Source organism: Suncus etruscus, chromosome 4 (genome assembly GCF_024139225.1).
Source record: "Suncus etruscus isolate mSunEtr1 chromosome 4, mSunEtr1.pri.cur, whole genome shotgun sequence".
In the NCBI taxonomy this organism is placed as follows: Eukaryota; Metazoa; Chordata; class Mammalia; order Eulipotyphla; family Soricidae; genus Suncus; species Suncus etruscus.
Window position 1 is genome coordinate 39,745,411 of NC_064851.1, and position 25,112 is coordinate 39,770,522.

General features: G+C 39.0%; 1 protein-coding gene across 2 annotated transcripts in view; it reads left to right on the top strand.

Annotated features, from left to right (window-relative positions):
* The window catches only part of HS2ST1 (heparan sulfate 2-O-sulfotransferase 1), a 149,883-nt gene that overhangs the window by 117,951 nt on the left and 6,820 nt on the right, over positions 1-25,112 (top strand). For both annotated transcript variants that reach the window (XM_049771260.1, XM_049771261.1), the window contains exons 3-4: positions 4,141-4,226; positions 14,007-14,145. In XM_049771260.1, coding sequence (XP_049627217.1) covers positions 4,141-4,226; positions 14,007-14,145 — 225 coding nt within the window. The remainder of the gene's footprint in view (positions 1-4,140; positions 4,227-14,006; positions 14,146-25,112) is intronic.

Consider the following 25,112-nt stretch of genomic DNA (forward strand, 5'->3'; position numbering starts at 1 on the left):
CACAGCACTCAGGGGTTACTCCTGGCTCTACGCTCAGAAATCGTTCCTGGCAGGCTCAGGGGACCATATGGGATGCCGGGATTTGAACCACCAACCTTCTGAATGCAAGGCCAATGCCTTACCTCCATGTTATCTCTCCGGCCCCGAGACTAATTCTTAAACATAGCTAAATTAACACCTTGATTATTGTGAACAGCTACTTGAACCTTATTGATATCATCTGCTTACTTAGCACTTTTTTCTTCACCCCAAAAGGATACATTTCAATTCAACATTTTATTGATTTGTTGTAAGTGATAAATGAGTCACAGCTTTGTTATGAATAAGGCTTTAGCACACTGCTTTAGTTAAATTTTGATGAGATTTTTAAAAAGTGTGTGCATGAATATACATTAAGTTTATAGTCTTCATAGTTGGAATATATAGTTTTTCTTAGTTGGTGATTAGAAAATGATTATCTATTTTGAAAACAGTAATCGAGTATAGGGCTAAAGAGATAGTATGGAGAGATGTCTTCTCTATGACCAACCTGGGTTTAATCCCTGGTACTGTATTCAGGCCCCCAAGTCCCATCAGAAATGATTCCAATGTATTTTGGTTGTGGCCCAAAATTTAAAAAATATAATAATCAAGTATAATGAACTTAAAATCATCTATGACCTATCTTAATTCACTTCAGGATAGATTTAGGAAACAAAATTAAAATCCTATGTATACATCAGTTCTGTCAGTTCTGTTTCATTTGGGTTTGGTTTGGGACCATAACCAGCAGTGCTTAGAGTTTACACTTGGCTCAGCACTCAAGGGTTAATCCTGATATAGCTCAAGGGACCATATGGAGTACAAAGGATTGAACCCAGGTAGGTCACATGCAAGGAAAATGCTGCACTATCCCTTCAGCTTCTACTTCTGTAGTATGTGAGGCTGCATCCATGAGGCTTTCCCCATACCAATAAGCAACAACAGCAGTTGGCAATTAGTTGAAGAGTAAAACTGTTCAAAAGCTCAACTCAGTTTCATCATTGTCTACTTGAAATGGAATTAGATTGCATAGGTAAGGGTTCATTTTCCAAAACTGCCCTCTACTTCAGGAGGTATTTGCAAGCTTCAAGTATTTGCTGCTGCATCTAGCCAGCTAGCCACTAAATGACTCAGACCTGCACATACTGATGCTTTGCCCCGGGATCTTCAAATGGAGTATAGAATCTCTGGTATACTCCATGTTCATTAGAGCATAATCTGTATTTTTTAAGCATTTATTTATTATTTTGGTTTGGCACTCAGGGGTCACTCCTGGTTCTGTGCTCAGAAATTGCTCCTGGCAGGCTCTCGGGCGGGAGGATCACATGGAATACTGGGAATCAAACACAAGTCTATCCCTAGTTGGCCTCGAGCAAGGCAAAAGCCCTACCACTGCGCTATCACTCTGGCCCCAGAATCTGCTTCTTTTTGGGGGCTGGGGGTGGGTCACACCTTGTGACACTCAGGTGTTATTCCTGTTTTTGCACTTAGAAATTGCTCCTGGCTTAGGGGACCATATGGGATGCCTGGGCTTGAACCCAGGTCCGACCTGGGTCAACCGCTTGCAAGGCAAACGCCCTATCGCTGTGTTATCTCTCCGGCCCCCAGAATCTGCTTTTTATTTTGGTTTTTGGGCCACATATCCGATGATGCTCGGGTTACTACTGGCTATGCACTCAGAAATCGTTCCTGGCTTGGGGGACCATATGGGACTCAAGGATCAAGTCACAGTCCGTCCTAGGCTAGCGCAGGCAAGGCAGACACCAAGTGGTAAGAACACTCACCACTCAGGCCCCCAGAATCTACATTTTGTTTTTGTTTTTGTTTTTGTTTTTTTGGGTCACACCCGGCAGTGCTCAGGGGTTACTCCTGGCTGTCTGCTCAGAAATAGCTCCTGGCAGGCACGGGGGACCATATGGGACACCGGAATTCGAACCAACCACCTTTGGTCCTGGATCTGCTGCTTGCAAGCAAACGCTGCTGTGCTATCTCTCCAGGCCCAGAATCTACATTTTTAACATGAGTTTTGGATAATCATTTGCACATTTTAATTTTAGAAGCGTGGTAGCAGCCCACCAATATTTTGCTTCCTGGTCTCGATTGAAGGACACCTTTTGGCTGACTGGTATCATTTATTAGAGTGATTTTTCACTTAATATTGACTGATTTTTAGGAAGGGTAGAGGTATTGTACAGTCTGGATTTTTTGCTCTTTTGAAATAAAGTGTTTATAGGTTTAGGGCCATACTCAGCAGTGCTCAGGGGTTTTTCTTGGTTCTGCATCAGGGATCACTCCTGACCAGATCAGGGGACCATATGGGATACCAGAGGAATGAGCCAGGTCAGCTATGTGTAAGATAAGCACCCTACCTGCTCTGGCCCTGAGAAATAGATATGTACAATCAGCCAAACCTCCCTCATTTGTTGTGGAGAAGGGGCATATACTGAAGCATAAAGGTGTCAACATGGGGACAGACTTTCACCTGAAAGTCTTGGGCTGGAAGATGATTTTGAGTGGATAGAGTTGTGGTATGATACATGGATAGCTTACACTATCCCGTCAACTGGGATCTTTCTGTCATGGACAACTTCTTGCCCAGTGATTCACAGTTTCTCCTAATTGGTCAGTGTCTGCCTCATTTCTTTGCTACTACACATAGTCCTGAGAGTAGGGGGTTGTGAATAAATTCACACACTGGAGCAGGTCTCTTGCAGGAAATAATCCAAACTAGGCTGAAGTGAGATGAAACACAGGTCTGGGGGCCTTTCGAACACATGGAGCAAGTGGCAGAGGCTAGCCAGGACCACAGTATTTATTGGAAAGAACACTATGGAGGGTGAGAGGTTGGGGGAATTAAGGTATCTAGAAGTTCTTCCCACCCAGGTGGGTCTTTGGTATGTTAAAGAAGAAGCTGAAGTTGTCATTGTTAAGGGTAAAGGCCGATATGCCTTAACAGTTTAGGGTGAAAGCTGGTTAACCCAACAGATGGACAATGACCCATGATCACAGTCATCTTTGTTTTGCCAGGCTTTTCTACACTTCTTTTTTGCAAGAAAAGCTTTGAGAATGTTCCTAGTCAACAAAGGGGGGAGGTGGGTGGTCCTGCTATTCTGTAGAAAACAGAGTATGTGGGAATGACAGGTTATTGGTGACTGCAAAGAATACTCTTACATGAGTAGTCTCCCTTTATCCACATTATATCACAGAAGTGATAATTTGAGTTTATACCTGACTCTTAACTTCTACCTGAAGTACCATACAATTCTTTAAACATATCAATGATCCTCTCCTCTCCATAGTTTGACTTCTTAGACTTGTCTCAGACTTCAGTCTGTCTTTTAGTTCACTCTTCTGTATACAACTGTGTACATATTTTTAATGAAGAATTTTTGTAATTGAATTACGATCATTACACAGTTACAAAGTTATTTTTGGTTGAGTTTCATTCATACAATGCTCCAACACCCGTCTCTTCATCAGTGCACATTTCCCACCAGCAATGCCCTCAGTTCCCTCCTGGACTACCCCTCCCCATGACCAATATTATTCTTCTTTCTTTCCCCCCCTTTAGGTACTGTAGCTTCTGAAAAATAGAGCTGAGTTACTTTATATGCCTTAAACACTGTATATATATAGTGAAGAGAACATATATATATATATATGTAGATGTATATATACACTTCTTCATATAGTCTGTATCCACTTCCTCTTCTCTTGCCCCTGCCCTTGATAAAGTCAGCTACAAATGTTTTTATGAAATTTTATAAATAAAAGTTTCTGAGACTATAACAGCCTTCCATCTAATATCCCTAAACTGGAATGCTGTTTTGTTTGCCTTAGTGTGTATTAAATCCACTGTTTCCTCATTCCATGTAGATGTGTTTACTATACAACATCGAAAATTATTGCATTATGCAGCTTTGTTTTCTGAATGTGCTAATAGGAGGCCTCTGTAATAAGAGATCACACTGTTTTCCTTAGTTGAAACCAGTGTTTCAACACTCCTGTAATTGTCAAATTGGTGTGATTGATTATAAATGCCTAAAAATAATATTTTTCTATCTTAAATTTATTGAGATTGTGCTTAAGTAATTAGTGTGTTCTCCCTTTTTTTTCCAGGTGCGCTTTGTAAAGAATATAACTTCCTGGAAAGAGATGAAACCGGGCTTTTATCATGGACATATTTCTTATTTGGATTTTGCAAAGTAAGCTACACTTAAATGACACACTAGAAAATGTGTTGTGCTTTGGAAATTAAAAAAGAAATAATTGGGATTTGGGTTTTCAAAAACAGGTACTGTTTTGTTTTATAGTTTAAATATTTTCCTCCCAGTGCTTTACTGCCCTCTAGTGTTCATAAATTGATAATTGTTATTAATATTTAAATTTCAAGGTAGATTGAATTGAGGTAACAAAATCAAAATCATTATTCTGTTTCTTTCCTTCCTTTTTTTTTAGATTTTGGGACCATCACATTCAGCAGTGCTCAGGGGTTACTCCTTGCTCTACACTCAGAAATTACTCCTGCTGGTGCTCAGGGAACCATATAGGGTTCTGGGAATCAAATTTGGGTCAGCTGCAAATGCTCTTACATCTCCTTTATAGTAACTTTATAATAACTTTCCAAAAATGGGAATAAATAGCTCTCACTTCTCCTATTTTGAAAAAAAAATCACAAGAATTCTCTCATGCAAACTATAAAACTAGATCTGTTTTTAACAGTCAAGCACAGACTTCCTCTAGAGTTTGTGCCACATTAAGAACTAATCAGAAACTAGCTAAAGGAATATTCTAACATATGAAGGATGTGAATCCATTTTAAGAGTTGTTTTGGAGCCTAGGATTTACTCCTGGCAGGGCTCAGGAAATGAAATGGGATGCTGGGTATCAAAGCCAGATTGGCTGTGTGCAAAGAAAGCACTCTATCTGCTACATTATCTCTCTAGTCCCTAATTTTTTGAATTTAAACATGTGTCTAGGTTCAAGTCTACAACTGCCCAAAATACAAAGTTTCCTTAGTCTTTTTAGTAAGTTAGCTTAACTTCAAAGTAATATAAATCCTCGTGTATTGGCAGTCTTAAAGAACATTTTGTATAAAATTTTAAAATCAAATCAATATTCCCAGTTTAGCTTTTTTAATTTGAGAAAGGGTTAAATTTAAATGCCTCCTTACTCAATTTCAGATTGATAAGTCTTTGCTTTTTTAAAAAGTTTATAATTAAAAAGGAATCCCCCAGATATTACACATATAAAACAATATATTTTAGGTTTTTTTTTACAGTGCTAAAGATTCAATAAAATGATAACTCTAAAGTTAGATGTACATTTTTCTATAAATAATTCACAATACAATATTGAAAACGTTTTATAGGCTGCTTTAAAATAAACTAATTATTTTTTCTTTACAGAGGCATTGAACCAATTTCATAAACTTCCTTCATATGCATACTTTCCCTCGGGGCTGTATAGCCTTCAATTGAATGTTTGTTACCCTTTCACCTAAATGATTTATTTTTTCCACACACAGCTTGGTTTCTAATACTTGAGGTTTTTATTATTAAAATAATATATTGAGTGCTTTTGCTTTTGGCAAAAGTCTTACACTTAGAATGAAGCTCTAGTATATGTTGGGGTACTTGGCATTGAAAAAGTATAATGCTTCTTTAAAAGATTAACCTCATTTATTAAATACTAACATGAATATATAAGGGTTTGGAGATTTTCATAATGGGTCCCATGTTTTTGGAAGAAAACGGTATTGTAAATGTTTTTAATAGACTTTTATAAGATTTTAGTAAATACTGGGGGATATATATAAAATACAGATATAGTTGAGAGCTATTATAGATATAACTGCAATCTTTGAAAGTGTTTTTTTAGTTTGAAAGCCATGAAAAGAAACATCATTTTTAGCAATTTTTTTAATATATTTTTTATTTAAACACCTTGATTACATACATGATTGTATTGTTTGGATTTCAGTCATGTAAAGAACACCACCCATCACCAGTGCAACATTCCCATTACCAATGTCCCAAGTCTCCCTGCTCCCCATCCAACCCCTCCCTGTACTCTAAACAGGCTTTCTTTTTTTTTTTTTTATATAATTTTTTAATTTTGAATTATGAGAACAAAAGATGCAAAGAAAGAGGATAAGGTAAAGTTACAGTGGAAGGACAATCACCCATAACATAATTATCAGAAGAAGTCCCCTTGCTGATATCTTAACTTTGAACTTTCACCAAAGAGAGTTAAGATAAATAAAACAGAATCCATGTGCAATTACTTTGTCCCTCAAGTCCCCAGATTGTAGCACATTATAATATTTCTTAACAGCACACAAGGCAATCTAAAGCCATCAAACTTACGTAGCTCCTTAAACATTAGAGGCATAGTATTTTTTACATTTCCATGTACATGCATATTAGCTTAAGTTAACCTCAAATTTTAAGTGGGTGCGTTTTAAGGATTAGAGTCAAAGGAGGACAGTAAAAACGGTATTAGAGTGGCAATTGTTGTTTGCATAGGCCCACCAAAATATGAGAGGCATGGAAAGGAATAACCTTGGCCTAAATACAAAGAGATCCTACCCCTGAAGTTTCCTGGCATAAGACCAGCTCTAGGCCTCAGGAAAGTTATTGTTCGCTCCAAGACATTGTCCGTAGCGCCAACACACTTATCACACAGTCTCTGTTGTTGGTCTCATGTTTCTGTATTAAAGATTCTGGAATCTGCATGTCCTACATTGAAGTCATGATGTGGAGTGCCTTCTCGTTTCACCTCACCATGAAAGGGCAATGCAGGAAGCCCTGTCCTGTAAGCAGGTTGTTGTTGTTAGGTCTTCTCATTGTTAAGGGAAGTCTCTTTTGAGCAGGACGATGTCTGAGCAGTGGTAGGGTCTTCCGTGGTAGAGGATTGCTTCCAGGTGATGTTATAGACAAACCTCACCATAAAGGGGCAATACAGCAAGCCCTGTCCAGTAAGCAGGTCATTGTTCTTGTTGTCTTCTCAGTGTTAAGGGGTGTCTCTTTTGAGTAGATCGATGTCAGAGCAGCTGTAGGGCCGTCCCTGGTACAGGAATGCCTCCGGGTGATGTTATATACAACCTTGGATGTTTTGTAAATGTCTTCTGTAGATCAAGGGGTAAATGGAGAATGCCCATTCTTCTGAGGCCTGTGCCAGGTCTTTATGTCAATGTTCAGGGTGTAAGGTCTCATTGCACTACAAGATTTGTGTGTTCCCATTTGTATTAGATAAGAACTTATTGGTATGTATAGTATTTTCCCATGTTAGTGTGCCTACGCAAACAAGATACAAAGCCACGTGGTGCTATCAGATATATGGGGGCATAAGAACATTTCCAACAAGACCCGTGACTTGGTTCAAACATAAGTATTAAACTGAGGGATTCTTTCACACCAAATTCCATATTGAGCAGTTCACAAAGAGAAGATAAAAACCATGGGGGGGGGGATCATCACTGTATAAGAAAGTATTTAGCAAAAGTTATAGCCGTCAAAGAAAACACCCATAAAATGTTGAAAAGATATGTGTCCTTTTTATGCCTTTTAAAATAGTTGGGTGGGTGTTAACTCTAGGGCACCACTTTGGTCTGTGACTTAGGACTCAACAGTACTTAAGTTAGAGAGGGTAAAAAAGGAGTAATGATGATAGGAGTTAAAGAAGTTAAAGAGAAATATGAACTTATGAAGGGGTATGCAAAAGGGCAGAGTACAAAATGGACATTCTGCATACATAAAAACATAATTCAATGATAGTGAGTACTATTAATGTTTCTTGTGAGAGTACGATTAATGTTTCTTGTGAGAGTACGATTAATGTTTCTTGTGAGAGTACTATTAATGTTTCTTGTGCTATCGCCCCCGCGCGATTTTGAAAATGTAGACTGGACAGAGATTACCAGTGCCAGCCAAACCTCCTCCTGCTAGACTCCCGGCTCCCAGGAAGGAGAGATCCTTCAAGAAGCTGGGAGACCAGAAGTTCAGAGTCCCACCCAGACCCTCCCTAAGGAGCCGCATGGATAGTGGGGGAAGGCCTAGGGTACCTTCAAGCTCCACCAAGGGACCCAACTCACCGGCTTGCCCAGGCGTGTGGCCCGGGGAAGCCCTGGAGATCTGGAGCAAGGCGGCAGAGGGGTGCTGGGGTTACCCAAGTCCCGCACCCCCCCTAGGCCTGGCCAAGCAGGCCTCCGGCATGGCGGGGGCCTGCCAAACCTCCTCCTGCTAGACTCCCGGCTCCCAGGAAGGAGAGATCCTTCAAGAAGCTGGGAGACCAGAAGTTCAGAGCCCCACCCAGACCCTCCCTAAGGAGCCGCATGGATAGTGGGGGAAGGCCTAGGGTACCTTCAAGCTCCACCAAGGGACCCAACTCACCGGCTTGCCCAGGCGTGTGGCCTGGGGAAGCCCTGGAGATCGGCTTGCCCAGGCGTGTGGCCCGGGGAAGCCCTGGAGATCTGGAGCAAGGCGGCAGAGGGGTGCTGGGGTTACCCAAGTCCCGCACCCCCCCCTAGGCCTGGCTAAGCAGGCCTCTGCCATGGCGGGGGCCTGCCAAATCTCCTTCTGCTAGACTCCTGGCTCCCAGGAAGAAGAGATCCTTCAAGAACATTTTTAGCAATTTTTAAAACTTTTCTGAAAATATATTTGACTTGTACCTTGTAGAGGCCATTACAGTACTTGCCTTCAGGGGAAAAGAATGGTGGAACTTGGTGAAAGAAATAATTAGTCATATATTATAATAGCTTTAGTAGATGCTAAAAGGACTACAAACTAAGGAAACACTAAGACATCCAGGAAGTAAGGAAAAAAAAGGCTTTTCCACTATAAAACAAACTTTAATTTTGTATACTCATGAGTTTATGTTCATTTACTCATGTCTGCTTTGGCCACATTTTGATTACATTTATCTTGTTTTATTCAGAACTTAAGAATGATAAAAAGTATCTTGTTACACCCCACCCTTCTTTTTTATTTTACTCTCTTGCTTTGTTTTTTTTTAAAGCCTGTTTTCTGTTTTTTCTTCATTTTCTCTTTAATCATTTAATTTTTGTTTTATTATATTTTAGTTGCTTGACAAAACACAACTTAAAACTAATAGAGATATGATAAAGTTAAACCATAAATTTAGAACTTTGAGGGTCCAAAGTGAGAGTACAGTGGTCAGGCATTTGTCTTGCACATGGCTGACCCAGGATTTGATCCCATATATCCTATATGGTCCTAAACACTCTGAGAGTGATTCCTGAGCAAAGAGCCAGGAGTAACTTCTGAAGCACCATTAGGTGTGACCCAGAAACAAAACACAAAATTTAGAACTTTGTTCTTTAAAGAAAAATGTAATGATTAGATTTTTGTTTAGCATCCTAAGATATAGGCAATAAAAGATGAATAATTTTTTTTCCAGTTAATCCTAAATTGTAGTGCATCTTTTATACTTTTTCTTTTTTTTTTTTAACACCACCCATCACCAGTGCAACATTCCCATCACCAATGTCCCAAGTCTCCCTCCTCCCCACCCGACCCCCGCCTGTACTCTAAACAGGTTCTCAATTTCCCTCATACATTCTCATTATTAGGACAGTTCAAAATGTAGTTATTTATCCAACTAAACTCATCACTCTTTGTGATGAGCTTCCTGAGGTGAGCTGGTGGGAATGCCGTCTAGTTCAACCTTTATGGAAAGCGATATGGAGATTCCTCCAAAAACTGGAAATCGAGCTCCCATACGATCCAGCTATACCACTCCTAGGAATATACCCTAGGAACACAAAAATACAATACAAAAACCCCTTCCTTACACCTATATTCATTGCAGCACTATTTACCATAGCAAGACTCTGGAAACAACCAAGATGCCCTTCAACAGACGAATGGCTAAAGAAACTGTGGTACATATACACAATGGAATATTATGCAGCTGTCAGGAGAGATGAAGTCATGAAATTTTCCTATACATGGATGTACACGGAATCTATTATGCTGAGTGAAATAAGTCAGAGAGAGAGAGAAAAACGCAGAATGGTCTCACACATTTATGGGTTTTAAGAAAAATGAAAGACATTCTTGCAATAATAACTTTCAGACTCAAAAGAGAAAAGAGCTGGAAGTTCCAGCTCACCTCAGAAAGATGAATAATTTGTAGTTTATTTTCTATAAATTCCTCAGGACCCATTTTTTTCTATAATTATCAGTTCCTTATATTTTTAATAAAGTCAATGAAAACTAACACACCTTTCAAAATTCATATCACCCATTATCAGCATTTATCTATTACCCCCACTTCTGTTTCATAAAAGTTAAATATTGCAATATATCATTCTAAAATTTTTTTCAGTAATATGTTCCCTTATAATGAATAATATTAGCTAAAAGAAAGTAAATAGATTCCTTCCTTTATTGTTATTGTGGTGTGAACACATTCAGTTACCGTTTTTTCTGGCATATAAGACGACCCCCTAATTTTACAGTTAAAACATAGGTTTAGGCCTATATTTGCTGTATAAGACAGAATGTTCCTATGCTGCAACTGTATCTTCCACAGTGAGCCTATCACAACAAGCAAAGGTCCAAAGGTTATACTGTAATACTGACTCTGGCCAATCTTTTTACAGTGTACAGGGTACAGAACACTGTATAATTTGCATGCATTAAAAGCCTGCTTGGATTGGCTGAGTTAAAGAGGCAGTCAGGGCAGCCTGGTAGTGATTGGTGCAGGATCGAGTTGGAAAATTCGTTTTGTGGCAATATTCAGACAATTTTCGTTTAGCGACCTATTGAAACATTTTTTCGGGATATACTCAGCGTATAAGATGACCCCCGATTTCGGTTGACTTTTTTGTTTCAAAAGTCATCTTATATGCCGGAAAATATGGTATACTATTTACATAGGTGGCATGCCAGGTTGCAGTGCTTGCTTTCTTTGTCTCTAGTGCTCTCTGAAGGCTGCATTTCACTCTGTACAGTTAACAGTGCTCACACACTTAGCTGTAGTGTGGTCAGAAACTGTATCAGAGCTATCCTGTCAATTCAGCGCATGTAGTGGCCCCAAGAATTCAACTTGTAACCTTTTGTTTGCATTGCAAGTATTTTAAATTATTGAACTATATTCCTGGATCTCAAGAACTTCACTTTAGTTTTGATCAGATTCTGCTAATCATTTCTTTGATTTTAGTGCTGGGGATCAAATCCAGGTCCTTTAGATACAAGGCAATTGTTTTCTTTTTACCACATTTCTAATCAATCACAAAGTCATTTTCCTTCACTTAATGTGATCTTACATTTACCAAGTTTAATAGACTCCTCAGTAGTTCGATACTGAGTAGCATTCCATTAAATAGATGCACACAATATCTAACAGTTCACCAGTTTCTTTAGTTCTTTCCAGTTTTAGATAATTGAGTAAAATTACCAAAAATTTGCGTCAGGTTTTACATGGGCATATTCCTTCATTTCTCTTTGTGAAACCTGTAATTAGTATTACTTGATTGTATGGTTACTCTAAGAATCTGCCCAACTACTTCCCCAGAGGACTTTTAGTTTGCAGTTTGGCCATTGTGACCTGTGCAAAGGAGATGAATTCCTTTTCCTTTTGTATTGGGTCCCACTCAGCAATTTACGTAGCACTTTCATGATACTTGACTGGTGGTATAGACCTGTCGGTTCTTTGCTGGTGCACATAGTGGCCAGGAGTTACCAGGATAATATATGGTAGTGATTGGAGTGGGCATGTATTTCTGGGGATCCAGTTCAGGGTTTCACATTTGCTATCTCCCAAGCTCTGAATTCCTTTTCTAAGAGGTAATTGTTTTTAAATAATATATTCATATCATTAGTGCAGTAAGTGAAACAACTGATTCACTGTTTTTGGAAACATGACAATGGAACACACTACTAAGTAATTTTAAACATTTATATGAACCTTTTAGGGTATGTAGAGTTTAGGACAAATATATAGAAGATATGTATGTCCCCGGTGAGAAGTCACTTGACCAAAGATTGGTATATATATATATAAAACATAATGCTTCCCGAAGCTCTTTTAACTCTGTTATCTTTCACATAGGTGCTGTTTTAACCAGTTGATAAAGCTCCTTTCAAATATTCTGAGTACATATGTATTAAAACCTTTTACAAGTTTTTGTTTGTTTTGAAGCTGCTACTAATGGAGCTTAGCTGTTTCTCCCTGTTCTCTGCTTGGGGTTACCCCCAACCATGCTTAGAAAATTATATGTTGATGGTGATTTACCCTGGCCTTCTGCATTCAAAGCATGTGTTCATCTTAGTGACCTCTTTTCCTGTTCCTCTTTTAACTGTTCTTGATGCTCATTCATTTCCCAAGCTATCTATTGATTGTAGTTTCAGAAAAAATGGTGCTAGTTTGCATTCTTGCCTTGTCATTCCATGATGATTATGGTCCCTAAAGAGTCTTATTAGCCTGTCTGTTATTGATTCTCTTATAACATCACGAAATCTACCAAGTATGTGCTTCTCCTCTTAGGAAAGTTATGACTTAACAAGCCAACCATGGTTTATTTTTTTGAAAGGATGGGTTTTCTACTCTCCCACCTGATCTTTTTTTTTTTCTTCCCTATAATCCACTTGTTTTCCCCCTTTGTCTCCTAATATGGTCCCCCATTCACAGAGTTTTTAACCTGTGACTCCTTGTGATATCCTGAGCCCTCCAACATCCCAGTCCTCCTACCCCACCCTACCATTTGATAAACGTTGGTCTGGAGGACTGTAAAATTTCAAGGCTGAAAAAGGAGGATAGGTTAGAACAGAGTGCCAGCAGGACAATTCTAGGGCTAGGCTGCTGAAATTTATTCCATTCATGACCCCTCCTAGTCTAAGAAATTTTTGTGTGATCCCAGGCATAAAAATCATATATTTGCTGATAATACACCATAAAGAAATTTATTTTAGGGGCAGTAGTATAATGGAGTAGGTATGTGCCGATCCTAATTCGGACCCTGCCACCACATATAATCCTTGACCCCGCGAAGAGATCTCTGAGTGCAGACCCCTGAGTAAGACTTGAGGGGGAAGGGTGCCCTCCTTCATAAAGAAGAAAAGGCTTATTTTAAAATTAGTCTTTTGCAAGTTATCCCATATTTGATTATAATCCACAGTTAGAAAACAAAGTTCTAGGATATGCAAGAGTTGTCAAAATAAAGGCCTTCTGTGTTCTGAAGACAGAGAGGGTAGGTTACTTGCCTTACTCACAGCCAACCCAGATTTGAGCCCCAGCATCCCATATGGTTCCCTGAGTCTGCCAGTAGTGATTTCTTGGGGGGGGGGTCACACCCAGCAGTGCTCAGGGGTTACTCCTGGCTCTACGCTCAGAAATCACCCCTGGCAGGCACAGGGGACCATATGGGATGCCGGGATTCGAACTGCCGTCCTTCTGCATGAAAGGTAAACGCCTTACCTCCATGCTATCTCTCCAGCCCCCTGTGATTTCTAAGCTTAAAGCTAGGAGTAATCTCCGAGTGTTGCTGAGTGTTTTCCCCACCCACCCCCTAAAAGCCTCCTGTGTTCTTTTAATTTTTTTAATTCCCTTGTAAGGAAATCATGCTGAAAACATGTCTCTCACATCTGTCCATATAAATCAATATTATAGTAAACTAAAAAGGCTCACTTGTACAGACTTATGCCCTATCCTGTGAAAATGTTTATTTAGTTTGGTGGGCTAGAAGTGAGAAGTCAATGCTATATAAAATTGAATTATTTAATGTATTTTATGCTAGTAACATTTAAAATGATTTTATTCAGTTTTCTCTATCTTCAGTGATCATTTCCATTTTTTTCTTAAGTACTGTTTTCTGATATGGTGTAAGCTATTTTCTAATTTCTACATAAAATATTTTATGTTCTTTCAATATAGAATCAATACCGTAAACTTATATTTCAAGACGCCTCTAAACAGAACGAAGAGGTCAACTTCACAGTTTGCATTTTGTTCTATTTTAGGTTTGGTGTGAAGAAGAAACCAATTTACATTAATGTCATAAGGGATCCTATTGAGAGGCTTGTTTCTTACTATTACTTTCTGAGATTTGGAGATGATTATAGACCGGGGTTAAGGAGACGAAAACAAGGAGACAAAAAGGTAAATATTTTAAGGTTTTTATAAAGGTAATTGCTTATGAAATGCAGTGAACACTATACTTTTTTAATGATGTTTTTTATGTTTTAAATTGATTTGAAATGTACTACTTGCTTATTTTGGAATGGGGTGGGGTTCAGGGTAGGGGTTTAAGCCACACCTGGAAGTGCTCAAAATTACTTTGCTGATATTTTAGAGACTAATTTTTGTAATTTAAAAAAAAATGACTTTTGTTTCAGGGGGTAGGTATTGGGTCTATTATAGTCTTACTAATACTTTTTCCTGAGATCATTAGAAATGTTCATTAATGTTGCCTTTATATTTTATTTCACTTAATCTTGGTGATGGCAGCTTATTGATTTGTGATTATCAATTTAGGGAAACTTACGTTCTAAAACACCTTTATTTCTTTTTGTTTTTTGGTTTGTTTTGTTTTGGGGCCACACACAATACAATCTGAACTCAGAAATCATTCTTGGCTGGGTCAGGTGACCATATGGGAAGGTGGGGATTGAACCCTGGTTGGTCTTGTGCAAGGCAAACACCCTCGTTGTGCTATCACTCTGGACCTCAACATCTTTATTTCAGACAAAGGAAGAAAAAAAAAAAGATTGATTGGCAGGTTCAGATTTAGATGTCTCTTATTTAGTGAGCTATCCAGAGCAGCAGCAACACTAGGATTGTTTTATTAGCAATCAAACCTGGCAGTTACTTTTCTAGGGGGCATCTGTTCTTATTTCATTGCTCATAGGGTTGACAAAACATAGAAAACAATCTCTATCATAATCCACAATTCCTTTTCTGGCCTTATTGTTACTATCCTCCAAATTCACTGCTACTTCATACTTGTGGTCTGCCTCTCATTGTTTACATTTAGAATGTCATTCCTTTGCTATGCAATACTCTTTTATTCATCTTTCAGACCCATCTGAAAAGTTGCCTCTTTTATAAAATTTCTGATGGCCATGGTGATCATTCCTTTCTCCAGGTCCCAGATCCCCTTGCTCCCCATTCAAACCTGTTTTTCAGGAATTGACTTTGCAGTATTCAAATTCTTCGCTTACATATAGCCTTTTCCTAAAAGTTAAACAATTTTTGAAGCAGGGATTGTATTTTTTTTATCTTGGTTTTCCCACAAATGTTTTTTTTTTTTTTTTTTTTTTTGGTTTTTGGGCCACACCCTGTGACGCTCAGGGGTTACTCCTGGCTATGCGCTCAGAAGTTGCTCCTGGCTTCTTGGGGTACCATATGGGGCACCGGGGGATCGAACCGCGGTCCGTCCTAGGCTAGCGCAGGCACCTTACCTCCAGCGCCACCGCCCGGCCCCTCCCACAAATGTTTTTTAATAACTAAAATTTACTTACTATAATTTCTGCCAGTACTTGAAAAGCAAGAACATTAAATAATCCAAAAGTAACATTGAAAATCTGAACTAAATAAATGTTTTCAGACTTTAAAAAATATTCTACTGGGGCTGGAGAAATAGCATGGGGGGACTGGCATTTGCCTTGCATGTGGAAGGACAGTGGTTCGAATCCCGGCATCCCATATGGTCCCCCAAGCCTGCCAGGAGCGATTTCTGAGTGTACAGCCAGGAGTAACCCTGAGAGCTGCCAGGTGTGACCCAAAAATCAAAAACCAAAAAAAAAAAAAAAAGGGCAAAACACACACATACACACACACACACACACAATGAAACAACAAAAATATTCTACTTAAAAATTATTCAGAACCTTTTTTCTGTTTTGCGGTGTCAATGATTAAACCTCAGGCCTCACACCTTTGAGGCATATGATCTACCTCTGAGCTATATCTCTGCACTGTCAGAGTTAGCTTTTTCTGGAAAGTGGGGTTTGGACCACATCTGGCAGTACTTTGGGGTTATTCCTAACTCTGCACTCAGAAATCATTCCTGGAAGGCCCAAGGGACATATAGGATGCTGGAGATCAAACCAGGGCTGGCTGTGTGCAATGCAAATGCCCTACTCACTGTGCTATCACTCTGGCCTCTCTCACAATTATCTTTAAAATTTATTGAGAACTATGAAATAGCTTTTGTTTATATTAGCTACAGCTATTGAAATTTGCCAATTTTCTGAGGAATTTTTAAAATACTAATTGAAAATATAACTAATTGAAAACAAAACCTACCTATCCTGATAACATGCTTTTTATTTTTCAGATTTGCAATTTTTTTGTGAAATAATGTCCTTTACATTTTTGAAAAATTTTAAAATATTTGACTTAATGTAGTCAGCTGGATTGGGAGATAATAGTGCCTCTCAAGCAGTGCTCAGTGAGTCCAAGAGTAACTCTCAATCCAGCTTAGTGAGTAGGACCAGGCTATTCATGGCTCAAGCCTGCTGAGAAGTTAGTGTTCTCTGCTATCAGGCAGCAATCAGGGTCCCCTTAGCAGAACTTTGTGGGCCACGGCATTTCAAAGATCTAACCAGTGTCCCACACATGTGCTCTTGACCCCAACAGCTGGATTTTAAGTCTTCTACTGAATCAGCCTATTTATTATATCCTTGAGTTGAGGTATCTAAAGAAATCTCATTTTATGAAGATATGTATTAGAAAAAAGGAAGGTTGGGCCCGGAGAGATAGCACAGCGGCGTTTGCCTTGCAAGCAGCCGATCCAGGGCCAAAGGTGGTTGGTTCGAATCCCGGTGTCCCATATGGTCCCCCGTGCCTGCCAGGAGCAATTTCTGAGCAGACAGCCAGGAGTAACCCCTGAGCACCGCCGGGTGTGGCCCAAAAACAAAAAGAAAAAAGAAAAAAGAATAAAGGAAGGTTTTAGTTGCTTTTTTAGAAATAAGTGAATATTTTTTTTTTATCATGTCTTACAGTTATTTCAGTGTTGAATTTACCATTATGTGAGCGGAACTCTGTGCCTGGCTACTTTAAAAAAATCTGTTGACAGAGCGGCTTCAGGCATTTTTTTTGTTTTGTTTTGTGTCACACCTGGCAGCGCTCAGGGGTTACTCCTGGCTCTGTGCTCAGAAATCGCCCCTAGCAGGCTCAGGAGAGGATTCGAACCACCATCCATTTTCTTGCAAGACAAACGCCCTACCTCTGTGCTACCTCTCTGCCCCCCTTTGGGCATTTTTGACTTGAACTTAGTTTCATAAGAATACATATTTGTCTGGGCCGGAGAGATAGCATGGAGGTAAAGCATTTGCCTTGCACGCAGAAGGTCAGTGGTTCGAAATCTCGCATCCCACGTGGTCCCCTGAGCCTTCCAGGAGCAATTTCTGAGTGTAGAGCCAAGAGTAACCCCTGAGCACTGCCGGGTGTGACCCAAAACCCAAAAAAATACATATTTGTCATTTGAAATATTAGTTGACTGCACTTCCAAATATTCACACATCTTATACAGTATCTTGAATTCAGATGTATTAGTTTTATCAGTAATCTCAATCAAAATAAGCTGTAAGTATTAGGAAGCTGTCAAACTTATGGTGGCAGATAAAAACAATCTTCTAATGTGTCCAAGGAGATAACCCAGAGGGTTAGAATGCATTGCATGCACTTGCCCCAAGATTGAACCTCAGCACCATCACACTGCTAGGTGTGGACATGGTGGCCCTCAACCCTCAACACCATCTGCACAAACTGGTCTATCATGTTAGCCAAGTATTGCCAGGAATCACACACACACACACACACACACACACACACACACACACACACACACACACACACACACACACACACACACACATCACCCCAACCCCTAAGCTCTTTTGGGAAGACAACTTCTCCATTTTTTTTCCCTAAAATTTTACATTTGATTGAAAGTTTAGCTTTTACTCATGGTTATTAGATTTATCAACATTGACACTATTTGTTGTTTGTAGTCCATGGTTCTTATGAGGAGGAAAAACACCTATGTACTATAGAATGTTTACCAGCATATATATCCTATACCTGATTGCATTCTCCCTCAACACCCCTGACTGGCTAAAACCAAAACTGTTGCCAAGCATTGCATGTCATGACACCTTGGAGAGTGTTCATTTTGTTCATTTGAGAAAATGTTCCCCATATATTAAAGTTCAGATAGCCAGTTTGTCCCTTTATCCTTCCTTCAGCTTAAGCCATTCCTGACTTTCAAATAATAATAACTGTACCCTATCAGCCTCATCACTCAAATTTTCCAATTATTTAAATACTTATATAACGTCATTAAGCATTTTTTAAATTAATTTTTTAGCAGAGCTCCCAGGAAGATTCTACTTAAGAGTAAAAATAGCCGTGCTCTAAGTAAAGAAGAACCTGGGAGCTGAGGGAATGACTACCAATGATAGAGTTTATGCCTTTTATGTATGAGGCCCGGGACTTTATTCCCACCACTGCATGAACCAACTAACAGACCAATAAATATCAGTTTGCATTGTTTTGAAAGTGGGACTTGAGAGAGAGGATGTTGCAGAGATGCTGGGGTACCACTTTGCAGTACTTTGTGGGGCATTCACAACCCCAGCACTGTTGAATGCCATGTGCTCACGATGCACCCTGCCCATACTCCCAGGGAGCCATTGAAAGCCACTTTCAAACGACTGTCATGAAAATCTCCCTATTACCTCTAACCAAAAGGGAGCAGGGGAGAGGAGAGCCACCAAAAATCCAGTTGTCCTCCACTGCAGGCTGAGCAATAGTACACTCCCTGCTTTCTGAAGAAGGAAGAGCCACTTGCATGCCACTGCTACTGCCAGCTCTCACATACCACGCCCTGGAGCAGAACATCCCACTTACTCACAATTGATAGGAGAGAGAAAGCCATTTGCATTCCATAGTAGGTGACCCACACAGCTATGGCACTGAATCCAGAGGGGGCCCCACAGAGAGGGAGCCAGGAACCACCTGCATGTTATTATTACAGACAGCTCATCCAACCCACCCCAAATTTTAGATGAGTGAGCGAAAGGAGACAAGCCTGTGTACTACCACAGGACAATCTATGACCCTCTCTCCCCCCAATCCCAGAAATTCAGATTCTGAAGCAGCAAAGGGGGAGCCAACTGAGAGCTACTGCTGGAATAAATCCTTGTAAACCTCCACACAAAGAAAAGAAAGGGGAAGAAGTTTTGGTGACAAAATTTAAATTCTTCCTCTGACCAGGGGTCTCAACTCAATTTACCTGAGGCCGCAGGAGGCAAAGTCGGGGTGATCCTAGAGTGCAAAGTCAGTAGTAAGCCTTGATCATTGGGGGGTGTGACCCAAACCAACTAAAACAAAATAAAACAAAACAAGATTCCTCTAGGGACAGGCCACAAAATGTTGTACGGAGGACCGCAACGGCCCGCGGGCCAAACTAAAAACTTAGATCTATGTAACTCATAGAGGTTTCCAAACAGAATAAACCCCAATGGAAAAAATGCCCAAGATACTTACTAATTCAAATGACAAGGGTCAAGGAGAGAGTTTAAGAGCAGCAAGAACAAAGCCACAGATATTACCTCTAAGGAATCCTCAATAAGAATCACAGTGATATTTCAAATGAAACGCCATAGCTTAGAAATGTCTTAGGTTACACCTAACACAGTGAATGAAATAGAATCCAAAAATAATTCAACTAAATTATTGCTCAAATTTGGAGGTACTTGGTGTTTAAGGAAATTATTAAAACAAAAAAATTGGGGCCGGTGAGGTGGCGCTAGAGGTAAGGTGTCTGCCCTTGCAAGCATTAGCCAAGGAAGGGCCATTGGTTTGATCCTTTGGCTTCCCATATGTGCAACTTCCGTGGGAGTCCCCCGACCCGCGGGGGTGTGGAGATGAAAGTTGCTAGTTATTAGTGGGTTCACTCGAGCAGAACCGACCCTGTAAAGAAGAACTAGAGAAATTAGTAACAGAAGCCTTCAAGACAACGCATGCTGTTCAAAAAGGGAAGTTTATTGTTGGGGGATCAGCTTTTAAGGGCTGGAAACACGTCAGGGGTGTTACAAATTTTACACCAATCACAGTTACAAGCATTCATTAGCATAAACTGGGGCAGGTAGTAGGGAGGGGCAAAAGAGGTTTAGACCTGAGCACGTTTTTACTAAAATGCATAAGATTCAAACAGAGTTCTTAATAAGTTTGCTAACACAAAGGCAACCTCTATATTTTTCTTTCTGGCTTGGATATATTGGGCTGCTCTTGAATTACTTTATTTTTGTCTATTTCCTTTGTTCTCAAGGCATGGGCCTTTTTGGTCACGCTGGTGTGACCAGATTAGGAATTACTGAGGTGTTCTATGTCCCAGGTTTCATCAGCTAGGCTCCCCACACATATGGTCCTCCCCCAAGCCAGGGGCAATTTCTGAGCGCTTAGCCAGGAGTAACCCCTGAGCATCAAACAGGTGTGGCCCAACAAAACAACAAAAAAAAATTGGGGACCCGGAGAGATAGCACAGGTGGAGGCTGTTTGCCTTAGGCGCAGAAAGACGGTGGCATCCCAAATGGTCCCCTGAGCCCTGCCAGGAGCAATTTCTGAGCATAGAGCCAGGAGTAACCCCTGAGCGCTGCCGGTGTGACCCCCTTCCCCCCCCCCCAAAAAAAATTTTTTTGGAGGTATAACACAAAATTTCAGTGACAGTCAGGAGCTTTAGTGGTGGTGGGGTTACAGGTAACATCGTACATCAATACCCATTACTACATTAAAGGTATAATGAACTGTGTTACCTAAACTAATATATATTTTAAATATTGACAAAAAATATTCTTCAATGAACTTATCTTTCAAAAAAAAGGCAGGGCAGGGAGGAGGAAGGAAGGAAGGAGGGAGGGAGGGAGGGAGGGAGGGAGGGAGGAGGGAAGGGAGGAAAGGAAGAAGAAGAGAATGAAAGAAGAAAGAAAGAAAGAAAGAAAGAAAGAAAGAAAAGAAAGAAAGAAAGAAAGAAAGAAAGAAGAAAGAAAGAAGAAAGAAGAAAAAGAAGAAAGAAAGAAAGAAAGAAAGAAAGAAAGAAAGAAAGGAAAGAAGGAGAGAAAGAAAGAGAGAAAGAAAGAAAGAAGAAAGAAGAAAGAAAGAAAGAAAGAAAGAAAGAAAGAAGAAAGAAAGAAAGAAAAGAAAGAAAAGAGAAAAGAAGAAAGAAAGAAGAAAGAAGAAAGAAGAAAAAAAAGAAAGAAAGAAAGAAGAAAGAAAGAAAGAAAGAAAGAAAAAGAAAGAAAGAGAAAAAGATAAGAAAGAAAGAAAGAAAAAGAAAGAAAAAGAAAGAAAGAAAAAGAAGAAAGAAAGAAAGAAAGAAGAAAGAAAGAAAGAAAAGAAAGAAAGAAAAGAGAGGAAGAAGAGAAAGAAAGAAAGAAAGAAAGAAAGAAAAAGAAAGAAAGAAAGAAGAAAGAAAGAAAGAAAGAAAGAGAGAAAGAAAAAGAAAGAAGGAAAAGAAAAAGAAAGAAAGAAAGAGAAAAAAGAAAAGAAAGAAGAAAGAAAGAAAAGAAAGAAAAGAAAAAAAGAAGAAAGAAAGAAAGAAAGAAAGAAAGAAAGAAAGAAAGAAAGAAAGAAAGAAAGAAGAAAGAAAGAAAGAAAGAGAAAAGAGGAGGGAGGGAGGGAAGGAAGAAGGAAGGAAGGAAGGAAGGAAGGAAGGAAGGAAGGAAGGAAGGAAGGAAGGAAGGAAGGAAGGAAGGAAAGGAAGGAAGGAAGGAAGAAGAGATCAGGACTATGTAAATGGAAGACACCAGCATTTGGTAGATGTTGAAACAAAGAATTGAATAAAATTGCTGTTAAACCACTTAGAGACTAAAAAGAAGGCCAAATGAAGAAAGAAGGAGTACAAATACATGGGTTTGGGCATGCCAACCTTTACAGAGTGGGCAGGGAAACAGTAACAGGCCAAAGAATTAGAGGACAAATATGGCAGGTCTGGAAGTGAATGAGAATATAATTTTAGCTACGAAGAGGTTAGTGAGTTGAGGATTGAAGACTGTTCTTGAGATTTGTCAGTGGGGAGATCATTATGGATGTCAGAGAAAATAGTTTAATTGGAATCCAAAGGGTTGAGGAGTGAGAGAGGACGTTAAGGACCAAGAAAAAAGACTACTTTTCAGATAGAAGGTGGCTTTTAAAGAAACCCAAACCATCAGGAAGTGGGTCTTTTTTTTTTTTTTTAGCATAATAGACATTTGGTGTATTAATTTATCTGAGAGAGCAAGGTCTGACTGATATAAGCAACGAGAGAAAATTTGAACAGGATCTCAGAAGGTGGTGAGATACAGTATTAGGAGAAGGAAAGCTCTCTACAAAGATGAGGGCAGTAGGGGGTTATCAATGCAGATAAGCTTTTATCTAACAGGATGTTGAGGCAGCACACTCTTATCTTTAGTTTTCAACATGAAATAGGAAGCAAGATTATTTTCAGAAAAAAATTTAATATAATTACCAACACTAACGCATTTTAAAATTTAATGTTTTGGCTTAACTATTAAGAGTGAAGTATCTGAACTAAATAGTTTAAGGCAGTGCTTCTCTCTTTCTAACTATGCCCTCCCATCTTGTTCCTTTTCTTGTACCCTCTTCTGTATCTCTTTTACACAGTTTTTACCCATGGTCTCTTTGGAGTATCCTGGAGGCCCCTACGGGCCATATGGTCCTCAGTTGAGAAACGATAGTCTAAAGAGTAGTTTAGCATTTTATGCAATTCAAAACACATGGATTTAGTTCGCAAAGAACTGTTGTAAAGGTAGATTGTAGATCTCTTCTAGGTGAAAAACTGATAGTAACATTTTGATTCTTTTGTATGCTGCACTATTTTGTGGGAAAGGAAAACAGTTGGTAAGTGAAGTAGAATAGATGCTAAATTTCTCAAATTAATGCAAATAGTTTAAGATTATTTTTATTATATATATAAAAAAAGCCTAAAGGTGAGGGCTCATTTCTCTTAGAATAGCTTTTTTTCCAGATTCATTCAGGAGCCAGTCTTCTTTTCTACTGTTACTCTGCTGTTCTTTAGGAAGTTGCCCTTAGGTGATTGGCTCTGTTTGCTTCACCACTGCACCTGCCTGAAATTCCAAATTGTGACTCACATGATTTATGCCTGCAACCTATTGGCAAGAAGTGAGTCACATGGCCAGCTCCTACCTCTGAGATATTGGAGGTAACTATTAGAAAACCAAATGAGCTAACAATAACGGCCAAGGAATCCTTAAAGAGACCCTCCCACAACCTGTGAGCTCTCTGCCTTACTTTCCCTTTCCCTCAATAAAATCTTTTTCTGAATTCTGAAATAAATTTGACAGGAGGGATTTGGGCCACATCCAGCAACACACATTCTTAATGGTGTTAGAGACTAATTTCACCCATAATCATGTTTCTTTTCTCTCTATACTTTAGTAATATTTCTGTTCTAAAGAAGTAGCACATACATATACCCTTTTTGAGCTTTGGAGGCACCCTGTTATGCCATAGGGCAAAGTAGAAATTGAATAGTTGTGGAAGGAGAAATTGGAAACATCACACAGTTCATTGAGTCAAATACTTTTCCTAAATTGGGACATGGTAGAGATACATAGGAGGTGGATTTTGTTTGTTTACAAATTAGCTACAAATTAGCATGACTGATAATAAAACCACTTTTTAGACTTAACCAGCACATGATTGTTAAAATGTAGTTTATTGAGAGGCCGGCAAGGTGGCACTAGAGGTAAGGTGCCTTGCAAGCACTAGCCGAGGAAGGACCATGGTTCGATCCCCGGCGTCCCATATGGTCCCCCCAAGCTAGGGGCAATTTCTGAGCGCGTAGCCAGGAGTAACCCCTGAGCATCAAACGGGTGTGCCCCCCCCAAAAAAAAAGTAGTTTATTGATTTTGAAGTGTTAACTGAGATAGCTTCATTTAAAACTATTTGTGAGTTCATGTACATGTGTGCATAGAGAGGAGCAGGATGGGGGAGAGATTCTAATATAATTTTGAGAGATTGTAGAGGACAGCTAAAATACTTTGTGAAAAAAGTATTGATTTTTTTGTCTTTATCTCCACTAGAATGGCAATCTTACTGATTATGTAAATCCCCCAAATTGCCATACATTATATAATAATGTGTATATAGGATAAAAAAGCCTATTGCTGATATCTCCTGGAAGTTACTGTCACTGAGAAGAGAAAACATGACACATATTTTTAACTACTGAAGCGTATTCATTAGGTGAAGCATATATCTTTCTTTATGTATATTCCTGGCTCTTTATAAACAAAAATGTGTTTATATGTTTAAGAGCTGGCTGTTAAAATTCAGTGCAATTAATTGAGTTAATTGATAGAGTAATTTTAGGTTAGATTAGTGATTTGAAAGATGGTCTTCATGTACACTAAATTGGTAAAAGGAAGGTACAGAGGAATAAAATATAATTCAGATATATAGATTTGAGGGTACATGTGAACTACAAAGATTAATCTTGTAAAGCGGGAAGGAAGCTATATATAGTGAGAAAACTAGACTGGCACATTGAAGTCTAGTGAAACATGAAGCATTAACTACAATGTTTCATAAATCATCCTGAGAACCTGGAAAATATGACTTTTTTTGAAGTTAATGGAAGTTGTGACAGATTTTTATAAGTAAATATACATATATATATAGAAATGACACTTTAGACTGCTAACTGTACAGTACAAATTGGAAGGTAGGGGGAGAGATAATCTCACATTATGAAGTCCAGATGAAAGTAATATTGAAGAAGAAAAAATGATTCTTTGGGGTGTGAGGTGAGGTAGAAGAAAAATTGAAAAATTTCCAAGATGCTGAAACTGAATTATAAGAGGTAATATAATTCTATTGTTGAAAACATTGAATATGAAACAGTACTAGAAATCCAAATGGAGATGTAAGTTTTCTGTATTCAGGATTCAAACTCAAACCATAGTCTAAAAAAGGACCTAAGTCTTGTGATATTAAATTTTTTTCATTTTATTGAAATGAATAATGGTAAAGGATAAAAGATATGAACAAACATATTTATATGAAAAATAGCAAACAAATTACTATCCTATTCTGAATAT